General features: G+C 46.0%; 1 protein-coding gene across 1 annotated transcript in view; it reads right to left on the reverse strand.

The window, feature by feature from the left end:
- COL6A6 (collagen type VI alpha 6 chain) overlaps positions 1-14,601 on the reverse strand; it is a 119,129-nt gene that overhangs the window by 18,801 nt on the left and 85,727 nt on the right. Inside the window, 5 exon segments of the mRNA XM_052642887.1 lie at positions 6,176-6,669; positions 10,931-10,942; positions 13,100-13,136; positions 13,254-13,289; positions 14,431-14,493. Coding sequence (XP_052498847.1) covers positions 6,176-6,669; positions 10,931-10,942; positions 13,100-13,136; positions 13,254-13,289; positions 14,431-14,493 — 642 coding nt within the window.

The following is a 14,601-nucleotide window of genomic DNA, read 5'->3' on the forward strand; positions in this document are numbered from 1 at the left end:
CAACTGAACAGACTGACCGTATACCACAGGGGACGCTATCCAATACTCTGTAATGGCCTGTTTGGTCAAAGATCCTAAAAGAGAGGGGTTATATGTGAATGTGTAATTGATTCACTTTGCTGTATGGCAGTAACTGACACAACACTGTAAGTCAACTACTCTCCAGTTTAAAGAAGAGCCTGTGATGGTCGGGCGGCAGAAAAGGGGTGGGCGGTGGGGACCAAATGGGGATGCTTTGTCAACAGGGGCCTGTGTGCACAGGGTCTTGACTCTTGCCTAACTCACCAGCAGACACAATTAGTCTTTATTAATTATTAACAACTCATTAATGGCTTTTAATTACTAGTGGCTTTTAATAGGTATCTGGGGGGAATCATTTCATGACCTCGTCTGTGCTGTGATCAGGGACCAGGAAACCACATCCAGAGAATGTGGATCAGACCATGTGACAGGGGCAAAGTCACCTCTTCCTGCCAACTGTCAGGGTGCAGGGAAGCAAGTCACAGAACGCTTGGGCCAGAAGGAATCTCAGAAGCCAGTTCCACCGTTTCAGCGATGAGGACAGTGAGCCCAGGAGAGGGTGGAACAAAGATGCTTCCAGCTTATACTTCCCTTTCCCCACGTAAGACCCGCCTTCCACTCTCCGCCTGAGCTACCTGGATGACTGCGGTTCTGTATCAAGGGTTCAGACCTACCTTAGAACACAGCTCTCACCATGTCACCCAGCGACTGCCGCCCTTGGTGCTCGAGTGTGTGTTCTGTGTGTATAAAACGTGGCAGCTAGATGATAACTTAGGCTTCACGTTCAATCCCGGGGCAACATGGTGGTGTCAACCTAGAGCCATACTTTCTACTCACCGATGCTAGTACATGATTTTTTTAAACATGGGGGACCCCAGGGGGTCTGTGCTCTCCCCTCCCCCTCCCCCAAGTAATCGCCTAGTCAATAAAGTTCGGCAGATGTGGTCTTAGAGATCACTCATCCTACCACACAGCACTGAGCAACTACTGTTAGCGTATTACCCAAGCTGAGTCAGGGATTTTAAATAAAGGTATCCTACAGTTCACTTTTCATTTTTAATTTGGGGGAAATTGTTTTAAAATGTTGTGCTGGTTTCTGCCATACAACAACACAACTCAGCCATGATCATGCATGTATCAGTTCAGTTCAGTCGCTCAGTCATGTCTGACTCTTTGTGACCCCAAGGACTGCAGCATGCCAGGCCTCCCTGTCCATCACCAACTCCTGGAGCTTGCTCAAACTCATCACCATCGAGTCAGTGATGCCTTCCAACCATCTCATCCTCTGTCGTCCCCTTCTCCTCCTGCCTTCAATCTTTCCCAGTATCAGGGTCTTTCCCAACGAGTCAGTTCTTCGCATCAGGTGGCCAAAGTATTGGAGTTTCAGTTTCAGCATCAGTCCTTCCAATGAATATTTAGGACTTATTTCCTTTAGGATTTCCTCTAGGAAACAGCTCAGCTGGAGGTCATGGAATTTCCAGCTGAGCTATTTCCTACATAAATCACATCCCTCTTGAACACCCCACCCTAGGTCATCACAGAGTGCCAGGCTGGGCGCCCTGCGTGAGGTTCACTTTTTCGATTGCTCAGTATCCTGTGGATTCAAAGCTGCACCAGCTTGGGTGGTCCATAGGTGGGAACGTGATCTTTAGTCTATGGTTCTGGGTGATACCTTGCTCTTTCCTTTCTCAACATCATGGGGCTTCAAAAATGTGTGCATTCGAGAAGATGCAATTAATACTCTGAGTACTCTTCTTTCTTTAGACAATTCTCTATCAACAAAGGAAATTCTTCAGAAAATAAAAAGCCTGGGTGCTCAGAGTGCTGAAGTTCCCCACTTCCCACAACCCCCCCCAATTTCACCTCTGCCTCATCACTAGAAAAATCTGTGATGTCAGCTATTACATCTAATGTTTCTTTCACTGGAAATGCTAAACAGCAGAGTAAAGGAAAGAAAATAAGGCTAGCCAAAAAGGATACATTTCTCGTAAGCGTATTGTGAAGGGAGGCCCATTCTACACTAGAATTCTTCACATGCAGCGGAGAAGGCAATGGCACCCCACTCCAGTACTCTTGCCTGGAAAATTCCATGGATGGAGGAACCTGGAAGGCTGCAGTCCACGGAGTCACTGAGGGTCGGACACGACTGAGCGACTTTGCTTTCACTTTTCACTTTCATGCATTGGGGAAGGAAATGGCAACCCACTCCAGTGTTCTTGCCTGGAGAATCCCAGGGACAGGGGAGCCTGGTGGGCTGCCGTCTATGGGGTTGCGCAGAGTCAGACACGACCAAAGTGACTTAGCTTAGCAGCGAATAAAAGTTCACCAGAATTAAGAGGTAATTGCCCAACAAATTATAAGAAAAAACCTTTGGGACAAAACAAAGCTGAGGTTAAAGTTTTTTCAATCAAAATAGCCTTGCGTTCCAGAAGAATGAATGGCTCACCACTCAGCTTCACACTATCGTGAAAAATGTCCAAGATGGGGATCACACAATCTGTTCACTCAGAAACACAGGGAAATGAGCCCGTGTTGTCAGAGCAGCTGTGTCTGAGACCTGCCATACACGTCTACACCAGTTTTGAATTTCAGTTGGATTCTGCTGAACTCTCAGACAACTGGAGATGTAGAAGTCACAATGGTTACGAAACAGATGATGGCTTTGTAATATGGCCTCCAAATAAAAATGTATCATGTCATTAAAATTTTGAGCTCTGCTCCTAAAATGCTAACAAATGACATATTTATGGCCGATTCATGTGGCTACATGGTGGAAAGCATCACAATAGTGTAATTATTCTCCAATTAAAAATAAATTCAAAAAGAAGCTGAGGGGAAAGTAGCAACATCATCTCTCTTGTGCGATGTCCGGTATTCGGTTCCCATCCATTTGTTCTGAGCCCTCTGGACAACCCTGCATAGCTCCACCCTCTAGTGGGTGAGGTCTTTTGGTTTTCTACTTACTCTTGTGTCCCCAGGGTCTCGGATGGCACCCGGTATATTTCAGTTGCTCACTCAACATATGTAGGATGAATGAACCTTGGAACCAAGCCTGACTTCTGTCTGAATGTCTTAACTTTTTCTACCCAAGGGATGTTGAAGCCAATACTGCTCTGGTTTATGAGGGTGATTGTCAAGAATTTGAACCTCCACTGGTGTTCTTTTGAGATAAACTCCTTCAACAAAGGAGCAAGGAGTCTCTAGGTGATTTGGGTAGAAACTCTAAGTGGGATTGTCAGTCCTCCAAAGCTTAAAAGAAAAACTCAACAAAATACATCATTCTTAAGTTGTATGCGATGCACGTACCTTTGAGTGGGAGGATGGAATTGTGTCTGTTTAAATTTGTATCACAGGTACCATCGATTATTTGAGTCAGGATATTCAGCTGCCTTTTCTGTGACTAAATAAAGTCAAAGGACAATGGGGGCTCCCAAGAAAGACAGGGAATTAGGAGGACTCTGGGCTTTCTTCACAACTCAGTTGGCAAAGAATCCACCTGCAATGCAGGAGACCCCAGTTCAATTCCTGGGTTGGGAAGATCCCCTGGAGAAGGGATAGGCCACCCGCTCCAGTATTCTTGGGCTTCCCTGGTGGCTCAGCTGGTAAAGAACCTGCCTGCAATGTGGCAGACCTGGGTTCCATCCCTGGGTTGGGAAGATCCCCTGGAGAAGGGAAAGGCTCCCCACTCCAGTATTCTGGCCTGGAGAATTCCATGGACTATACATATATAGGCCATGGGGTTGCAAAGAGTCAGGCAGGACTGAGTGACTTTCACTTTCACTTTTCTTTTGTGTATCCACTCACAGAGCTTTTGAGCCACTACCTCTCACAGCAACTTCATTAGCATAGGCTGGTTCCAGCTTCTAATGTGCAAGCATTTTATTTTGTGAGTCTCATACACCAACCTGTTTCTTTTTGTAATTCTGAGTTTGTTCAAGGATGCTAACAGCAGTTTCAGCTCCTTAACAATGCAGACTTTAATATTATTAAATGGAGTTCAGTTCACTATCAAGAAACTGATAACAGTCCTAAGTAAACTAACAACTACCATTCTTGAGTTGTTGCTATATCCCAGGCACTGGTGCATGGAGTGACATCATTTTATCTTTGCACCAACTTCTGGAAACAAGCACCGCTTTCACCATTTTATGGAGGAGTACTATATTTCAGTTCTGATCTGCTTAGCTTAGCACTTTCACAGAAAATATTAGGGAGCTGGAGAGGATCTCTAAAAGGCCTCTTAATCCCGATTCTCCAGGACAGATGGAGGTCACCCTTGCCAGGCGAGTGACCACCCCTAGAAAAGGCCTCAGAGAAAGGCAGCGTCTTGCCCACTTACATTTAGTCACCCGGCTGGTGACAACATCCACCAATCTTGCCTTCAGAAAGTTCCTACTCGAGTCTAAACCGGGGTTTGCCACTGCTGTGGCTTCCAGATTCTCTGATGGGAAAGCTTGCTCTCTTGGAGTCAGCTGGTTAGTTCTCTGCAGTAATAACCCTCCACACACCTGAAGGCAGGGGCTCAGCTGCTTCTTACTTCCCTTTCTCTCCATGAAATAATTTTCAAACACTTGTCTTCCTGGCTCAGGTTGTATTTCCCAACACCCTTTGCGGCTGCACTGCAGCCTCTCCTCGCGGCTCTCCCATGAATAGAGAACAAACCAGCTCGCCAGGTGGACACCAATGACCAGAAGGATGCTGTGCGGGGTCCAGCGGGTGTGCTTTTTTTTCCCTAAGGAACCTCTGACATAGTGGCTCCACTCACAGAGAGTTTTGGACATCGCTGTGATACTGGGTGGCTTATCTAGAAATGCTACACAGCGAATTTCCTGGTGTTCCAGAGCTCAGGACTCTGTTGCTGCTGAGGATGAGGGTTCAATCCCTGGTCAGGGAAGTAAGATCCCACAGGCTGCTGGGCGCTCAGGAATGAAAACTAAATAAAGTGTCAATAGAAATATCACACGGTAAGATTTTTAAACTTCAACCTAAGAGGCTGTAACAGGAATGACTCTTCCTTCATAAAGGGAGGATATTTACACGATCGGTAACATTATAAACTCGGTCCGTGGGGTCCCATCACACAGCAGAGACCAGCACGCTGGCCACCGCGGTGACATCCTTGAATGTCTTTTGGCCATCCAACTTGGTATCTATACACCAGAGCCAACTCAGGGAGTCTTGGAGAATAGAGGCCTGGATCCAAGCCCTGACTCCGCCACGAGGCAGCTGTGTGAACCTGGGCATATGGGCCCACTTCTGCAGACTCAGGCTTCCCCAGTTGCTCAGCGGGTAATGAGCCCGCCTGCAATGCAGGAGACCCCGGTTCAAACCCTGGGTCAGGAACATCCGCTGGAGAAGTGATAGGCTACCCACTCCAGTATTCTTGGGCTTTCCCAGTGGCTCAGTGGGTAAAGCGCCCATGCAACGCAGGAGACCCCAGTTCAAATCCCAGGTCGGGAAGATCAGCTGGAGAAGCGATAGGCTACCCACTCCAGTATTCCTGGGCTTCCCCAGTTGCTAAGTGGGTAAAGAGCCCACACAATGCAGGAGACCCCAGTTCAAATCCCAGGTCGGGAAGATCCGCTGGAGAAGCGATAAGCTACCCACTCCAGTATTCCTGGGCTTCCCCAGTTGCTCAGCAGGAAAAGAGCCTGCCCGCAATTCAGGAGACCCCGGTTCAAATCCTGGGTCGGGAAGATCCGCTGGAGAAGCGATAGGCTATCCACTCCAGTATTCTTGGGCTCCCCCCATTGCTCAGCAGGTAAAGAATCTGCCTGCAACGTGGGAGACCTGGGTTCGATTCCTGGGTTGCAAAGATCCCCTGGAGAAGGGAAAGGCTACCCACTCCAGCGTCTGGCCTGCAGAATTCCATGGACTGTATAGTCAATGGGGTCACAAAGAGTCGGACACAACTGAGCGACTTTCACTCACTCACTCTGCAGACTCAGTGTTCTCATCTACACAATGGGAATAACAGTGATTCCCATCTCACACACACTGCTTGTGTGACCTAAACAGGAAGGTGCATATCAAGGGCTTGGCATGCTCCTGGTACATAGTAACAAACACTTTGCAGCTCCATGCTTTCCTGTAAATGCCCCTGAACACGGGCAGAAAGACAGGGAAGACTTCTGAGGCAGGTGGCCCTTCTTACCGAAAATGATCGCCGGACGGCGGGCACCTGATTGAAGGCGATCACCACCGGGATGATGTCCAGGGCGCTGAACTCCAGGCCAGCAGTGGTGATGGTCTGGGGGTCCACGGACGGGCCGCCACTGAAGAAGGTGGCGATTCTCCTGGCATGAGACCCTGGGAGCATCCGCTTGAAGACGTGCCTGGAGACAAACCTCATGGCCTTGCCGATGTCCCTGCTGGCTGTGGAGCGCTCGTAAGGGAGGGCCTCGATCTCTCGGAGGAGTCGGTCCTTCCTGTAGGTGTCGGAGAAGCGGATGAGGAGCCTAGCGTGGGAGTCGTAGGCCAGCACGGCCACGCGCGCGCCTGCGGGGCAGTGGTCCTCCCGGACCCGCAGGCCACTCAGCAGGGAGGACAGCATCGCCTTCATCCTCACAAACTCGGGCTCTGTGATGCTCCGGGACTGGTCCAGCGCGAACACCAGCTCCGTGGGGTACACAGGGCACTGAGGCACTCCTAAAAGGCCAGAACAGGCGCCTTACCATGAGACCACTCAATTAAAATGGAAAAAAAATATGATGTGTACATAGAAGGCTAAGTAATTTTAAATGTTAAACATTAAAATATGGAAACAACTAAATCATTAAATGTTAATAACTCAAATAGTAAAACACATACTTAAATATTTAAACCTTGAATAATTAAGATTATATTCTAAAAACTGACTTTGCTCTCTTAAATAAAGCAAAAGATGAACTCATTTATGAGACAGAAACAGACTCACCAACATAGAAAGCAAACCTATGCCTACCAAAGGGGAAAGGGGTTGGGGATAAATTAGGAGTTTGGGATTAGCAGATACACAATATTATATATACAGTAGATAAACAACAAGGTCCTACTATATAGTACAGGGAACTATATTCAATATCCTATAATCGACCACAATGGGAAAGAATCTGAAAAAGAATATATATATATATACACATGTATGTATGTCTATAACTGAGTCACTTTTATGCACAGCAGAAACTAATACAACATTGTAATCAAATATACTTTGGCCGCCTGATGCGAAGAGCTGAGTCATTGGAAAAGGCCCTGATGCTGGGAAAGATTGAGTGCAGGAGGAGAAGGGGACGACAGAGGATGAGATGGTTGGATGGCATCCCCGACTCAATGAGCATGAGTTTGGGTAAACTCTGGGAGCTGGTATTGAACAAGGAGGCCTGGCATGCTGCAGTCCATGGGGTTGCAGAGTCGGACATGACTGAGTGACTGAACTGAACTGAACTGAAACTTTAATTAAAAACAAATAAAGTATAAGAAGAAATCTATAATTCGAGTTTTAATGAAATTTGTGTTCATTACTAAAACACCTAAATAATAAAGAGCTCATGGATATGCCATTTTACCTATGGAAACTGGCTCAATGGTATAATGTGTTTGTCACTGGAACTTTGTTAAATAAACAAAAACATAATTTTTTTTTTTTTTTTACTTAATGAGGAAATTTAAGAGAGGTTAAAAAGGGATGAATGCTGAAAGTTCTGTTGATAATTTCAGACTGGGACTCACCCTCTCTGTGCCTCAGTTTGCTCATCTATAAAATGACAGTCCTCCCAGCGCCCACTGTCTAGGCGATTAAGTGAATCAGCACAGGTAAAGACGGTACTTAGGATTATAGTGCCTGGCACACACCAGGCGCTCAATTAATGCCTGCCATTACTATTACTGTTACTGACTTAGCCATTGTGAGAGAGAAGAGCTACATTACTTAAAAGAAAGAGGAGAGTGTTAACTGATGAATTTTTATTTATGTTAGAAAAACAAACTTAACCAATAAGTATGCCTTCTTACTTAGAGAAACTTTAAGGCTGTTACATTCGAATGTGTCAAGATTTATTCACTGATTGCAATTCATTCATTCTAATCCCAGTATCCTGCACTTGTCACAGTCAGAGATTTATATCTAATTATCTGAAGAACATTTGCCTCTCCCACCACTTTAGGAAGTCTGGAGACAGAGACGGTCTCTCTTGATTTGCCATGTATGTGGGGTCTCATAAAGGTTGAATGAAAAAGCAAATGAGGGACAGTTCTTTGCAACAGGGACAGGAAGAAGAACAGAACTTTCAGGGTGGATGAGATGCCTGGTGCTGAGAAGCATGTTGGTAAAGAGGACAGTTGGGGGATGTCCTTCCCTTGGAGGGGGGCCTCCTCTCATTCAGAGGCTAGCAAGTCAGCTCTTCCCGGGAGAGCTCAGGACTCTGACCCACAGGGGCTGGCCAAGCGGGCCCAGGAGGGGGTCACCTTCTCAGCTGGTCCACCTGGACCTCATCACCTTGGTGGTGGTTTAGTCTCTAAGTCGTCTGACTCTGTGACCCCATGGGCTGTAGCCTGCCAGCTCCACTGTCCATGGGATTTTCCAGGCAAGAATACTGGAGGGGGTTGCCATTTCCTTCTCCAGGGGATCTTCCCAACCCAGGGATTGAACCCAGGTCTCCTGCATTGCAGGCAGATTCTTTACCAGCTGAGCTACAAGGGGAGCCCCATCACCTTAGTGCCAGGCTATCATCTCCTTCTGGTCCTAGATGCTAGGACCTTCATAGGCAAAAGGACTAACTGTAAGAATAAATGTTCAACCCCTGAATTGTGTGTATCAACAGAGAAGGGCAGAATCTACTAGCTTCTGAGTCTAATTTAGTGGGCTGAGCAGAAACTTAAAAATTTCAGAAATTTCAAAAAATCAAGGTCACGTCAATTTTACAATAAAAACTGAGTAAAATTGTGACCAAACACGACAAAGTTTCCACTCGTATTTTGTTTGGGCGGCTGTCTCACATGGGAGTATCAGCCACAATAACAACATTGCGGCCTCGGCTCCATAAAGGGGAAAAAAGATACGAGCACACTGGCTGAGGATAACAAAAATTTCAAGTTCTTCAAGAAAAATCCCTCAAGGCTCACCAGCGTGCTGCCAGGACCCCGAGGATTCTGAGGAACGCTGGGCTGGACTGTGGAGGCCCTGGGGAGGACCCATCCAGACGTGAGGCCCCACATGGAGGACCGATGTGCTGATGGTCACTGCACAGCCCAGAGCAAGTGACAATGAGGACGGAGGGAGGCGAACCCAGTCCCCACCAGGGGACCACCGCCCAGCCACGGAGGCCCATCCAGGCCACTGCCAAGCTGGCCTAGAAGAGCCCCACACAGCCCCTCCCTCTAACGTGAGTCCTCTGGCTTTTACACACCCCCTCCCTACAAGGTTTCTCTGGTGGCTCAGTTGGTCAAGAATCTGCCTTCAATGCAGGAGACCCTGGTTCAATTCCTGGGTCTGGAAGATCCCCTGGAGAGGGAATAGGCTACCCACTCCAGTGTTCTTGGGCTTCCCTTGTGGCTCAGCTGGTACAGAATCTGCCTGCAGTGTGGGAGATCTGGGTTCGATCCCTGGATTGGGAAGATCCCCTGGAGAAGGAAAGGCTACCCACTCCAGTATTTTGGGCTGGAGAATTCCATGGACTGTATAGGCCATGGGGTGGCAAAGAGTCGGACACAACTGAGCAACTTTCACTTTCCCTACAATGCACTCTCCCACAGCAGCCAAAATAAACTTTAAAAACTTGTTCATCAGTTCACGTTTACACCTTCAATATTTTTAATGCCCTCCCATTCCATTTTGAATAAAACCTGGCCTCCTAAACGTAACCTACAAAGCCCAGTGGGGTCCCTGCTTCCTTCTCCACTTCCTCACATGCCATGTCCCCCTCGTCATCTTCTCTCAGTGGCCGTGGGCTTCCATCAGGAACTAGAGAACAGCTGGGTCTCTCTTGTGTTGTGGCCTTTGCGCTAGCAGGATTTCCTGCCTGGATCTTGCAAAGCCAGCTTCTTTTTCATTCTTCATCCAAACTTCAGTATCATTGCCTCATTGATGAACCTGTCCTTCAAAGGCATTTCTCCCCTCCTCTAATGTTATTCTGTGACAGAATATTCCATTCTTTTTCTCTTTCATAGTAACTAAAGGATTCTGTAATTCTTTTGCTTGTTCACTTATCTGGATCCTCCACAAGAATGGAAGCTTCCAAAGACAGGAATTATGCCCCTCTTAGTCAGCGCTGTCTGGGACAGAGACTGCAACCTAATGGGCTTCCAATAAATATTTGTTGAATGAGTGAACAAGCAACCAGAGGGCACAGACTGAAGCATTTATATAAAAAGTATAAGGATATAAAGGTATGGAGGGCCGTCGCCCTCTGGGTTATAACAGAAACATCATGTATCCAGTTTTTATAATATTCCTGAAAACTGGCCCAGAAAGATATTAAGCCAATTTGGTAATTAACATCAGCCATGATCTCCATGGGTTTTAGCACGATCTGAGCTACACATGTAGCTTACTTGCTATCTTATCATCCCTAGCTTTATTCCGTGCACTTTTGCCCTTTGCCCTTAATCCTTAAAAACTAGACTACAGACATAAATAGAGAAAAGGGAGGGAGGGAAAAATATTATTACAAAAAGTCTATTGGGAAGGTAAACGGTGCTGGTAGTCATTAAAATGTTAATAATTAAAAGATCAAACACTTGATTGACAAAGAGTTGTGAGACTCAGCTTAAACGTGAGTGATTTATTGGAGGCGGGGCTACGGCTGTACTACCAAGAGGGCTTAGATAAACTTTTTATAATTTGGCAGGCAACACAATGTTCTAACTCATCTTTCCAGATGTGCGACATTTTGGAGCTTGATTATAATATGCTATAAATAAAATTACTCACCCTGTCTGCCAGCTGGGGAAGAAGAACAAAAGAAGTTGGGTTATTATTTGGTAGGAGAACAGCGTTCTGTATTGTGTAAGAAATCATGGCAACCGAGACTCTACTTTATGAGCTTTTTGTAGACGACTCAACAAATCAAGGCCACAAATAGTGTTTGAAGATATGCAGACAGATCAAGCATCTTGGTCAAAGCACAGGTCCTTCCACAAAGAAACAGGGCTGGAGGCTCGGGAGAGCCATAAATCAGCAGCAGGCAGCCAGCTGTCAGACGAAAAGGCTCTCTGCCTGGGAGGGGACAGCACATTGCAGAGAGGCACCGAATTTGGGAAGTTAAAAGGTCTTAACCCCATTTCACTCTAAATTTCCCCATGTAGGTATCTGTAGCTATTGATTACATATAGGTACACATATGTATATGTAAACACCCTCGATAGATATACTCATAAGTAAATGAAGCTTTCTCTAGGGATTTGTGTTGAAAACAGAATTTCTGGGACACAGAGTATCATACATCTTCAACTTCAATAGGAGTTGCCAAATTACTCTCTGATGTGGGTTTCCCTAGCGGGTCAGTTGGTAAAGAATCCGCCTGCAAGGCAGGAGACCCAGGTTCGATCCCTGGGCCGGGAAGATCCCTAAAGAAGGGAATGGCTACCCACTCCAGTGTTCTTGCCTGGAGAATCCCATGGACAGAGGAGCCTGGGGGGCTACAGTCCGTGGGGGTCAAAAAAGAGTCGGATGCGACTGAGCGACTAACACACACAAATGAAGCTTAAACTTTAGGGCCACACTGTCCAATAAGAAAGCCGCTAGTCTCACCTGACTATCGACATTTGAATTAATTTAAATTAAATGAGATAATTAGTTAGCTTTTCACTTGCACTAACCATCCATCAAGGCTCAAATTCCCCTGTGGCTAGTGGCTGCATGTTTGACAGTGCAGTGGACACTTCCCATCATTGCAGAAAGTTCTGGGCAGCGCTCTTGCCAACCTCTCACCCAAGGGGCCCCTGGCAAGGCCTTGAGAAGGGCCCAGCCATGTGTTCACATGACCACATACTTTTATAACAGGCAGAAGTCATTGGCTGTGATTTCCCTTCTTGTTCTAAATGATACTTCTGAAGCAGTTTTGTACCTCGTTTTGGATTTATAATTCTGTATTAAATCGCTCACATTTTGAAAGCTCAGATCTCATCACACTTGGGTCTACCCTTGAGTCAATATAGGTCACATGGCTCCAATGTCAGAAAGCCCACTCTGTTAATCCAGCCTCAAAGCAAGCAATCTTCATGAGCCAGTGCATAGATGTGATGCCCAGAATGGATGGTTTCATTCCGCTACAAGGCAGAGTTAAGATCAGCACTGCATTCAAAGCTTTGGAAAGTCTGTCTTTGAGACCCATACTCTCTCCAGAAATGGGATCTTAATTTGTCTGTTTTCTCCCCCCAGATACCTTGAGGGAACTGTGACATTTTTTTCAGTCCTAACGTTTATCTAGGAAGTCATTTGTAGGTGAACATTAAGCAACCAAGTCTCATCTTGTCCATGGCATTCCTTTGATGCTGCTAACACGTGTTTTGATAGAAGAGGCTGCTCTAAGGGTCTCAAAGCAAATTCAAAAGCGCCTTTGCCAAATCAAAACCCATTTCTCGCTGCTAGAACTTTGAAAGTAAAGAAAATACAGGCAGACTGGGTAATTTTAGAAGCAAATGAGTCTAATTCAAGGTAGTCAAGCATGCCTTCTCAGGGAATGATAAACAAACGTCAGAGTTCCCACCTGCCAGGATACCTCCTTGCCACGGCTGGCTCTTTCACAGCAGCTGAGTTTGATCCTTAGCTGTTGTCAAGGGTTAATAATTTTATAAAGTTTAATGTGACTCCTTACTGGTTGATTTCACCATCAGGAGAGGTCTGAGCTCATATCTTCATTTTTCCCTGATTAAAAGCACTAGCTATATCCTTCCTTAATGTTGGGACGCGTTTCAGTAGGCATGCTGGCCGCCGGAGAGGGAGTTAATAGACATCAGTCTATGCCGCCTCCAAATACACACAGTGACATTGCTAATTTTAAGAAACTGTCTGGTAACCAGTCTCAATTTTGAGTGCAGAATTTGCCGCTTTTCTACGAATGCTGACACCCCAGGTGATCTTCCTAAGCGCGGTACTTACGACTACGGTCTCGCACGTACTGGATGAGCTCACATGTCTGTAGTTCAAAAAATAAAACAGAATGGATTAACCAACAGACTCCAGGTCCTGCAAGTTGAGAAATACGTAAATGTCACGGGACGCTCAGGCTCTGTTGGAGTCAGCAGATACGTACAGAGAATGAAGCCAATCCCTTGGCCCCTTTCACACCCTGGGGAAACAGAAAGAATGTGGTTTCAGGGTTTTGGAAGCACATTGCAGGAGCCAGAAAATGCATCAGCATTACTCTAAGAAAAAGATAGCTTCTTAACCTTTTTATTTCTCACTAAGAGGGAGGAAAAAACTCCCTGTAGGATACTCATCACCAGATTAATGATAACATTCTAAGGGGAGGAAACTGTATGAAGTGAACCTCCAGGGGCCACTGTCCTCTGCTGTATCTCTGGACGATAAGAGTCGTCCAGAAGATGAAGACGGAGCTGGCAATGAGGCACTGGCCCCAGAGTTTGGAGCAGATCCTGGGGCTAGAACTAGGTAAGGCTGAGCCATCCCCTGTGCCGGCCTCCTTAATGTAGTGGCATCGAGTTCCCCAAACGTTTTGCCTTGGCCACTGGGCAGCCGCTGAGCAGAGCCTGAATCTGTGCCCATCATCGGCTGGATGACAAACAGACTAGACAGGCCAAATGCCTGGAAAGGTAATCCGCACTGTCTCCCAAAAATGAATATATATATATTTGTATATATATATGTATACAGCCATATATATGTATATGATCATATATATATACATACATATATATGAACATATCTGTCTATCTGGGCAGGGGATAGAAAGAACAAAGTGGAATTATTTTGTATTTCATCTGTTCAGTCTCAAGTTGGAACAGGAAGAGTCTGGCTGAGCTCAAAGAGACAGGGAAAAATGTGACGGCGCCCCACCCAAACTCCTCAAGAAAATAAGTTCCCTGTGAATGCGCTGTTGGTAACTTATTCACTATTTGTTAATTTCCTCTCCCTTTCTTTCATTCACCGATCACTGACTGTGAGAAAAAAGGCAAGGATTGGTCAGATATATAAAATTCACTGATCATTGAGAAACCTCATTCTAGATGAAATAAGGAATCTCTTTTTGCTTCCTTCCTCGGTTCCCCCCACCACCCGAGAAATGGCAATTGCTATTTAATTAGCATTTTTTTCTCTCGTCTCCCTGAGGACATTGAAGGTGGAAAAGTGGTGGAAATCATTGCCCAGCTGCAAACACAGAAAGCATACACATTTGGATAATGAAGACTTCGGGCACTGACTTTTTATCTGGAAAAGGAGTTGATGTGATTGACGGGTTTTTGATTTACCTTGCGTCCAGGAGGTCCCAGCTCCCCAGGGGATCCTGGTTCTCCAGGAAGCCCAGCAGATACCTTAAAGCAGAATTTATTTACCTTAAAATTATACATATATGTTTGTGTGCTGTGTGGGGGTTTAACATTTCAAAAGCAATACACTTTGACTTTAGAAAACAGATTCCC

This window comes from Budorcas taxicolor, chromosome 1, assembly GCF_023091745.1.
Source record: "Budorcas taxicolor isolate Tak-1 chromosome 1, Takin1.1, whole genome shotgun sequence".
NCBI lineage: Eukaryota > Metazoa > Chordata > Mammalia > Artiodactyla > Bovidae > Budorcas > Budorcas taxicolor.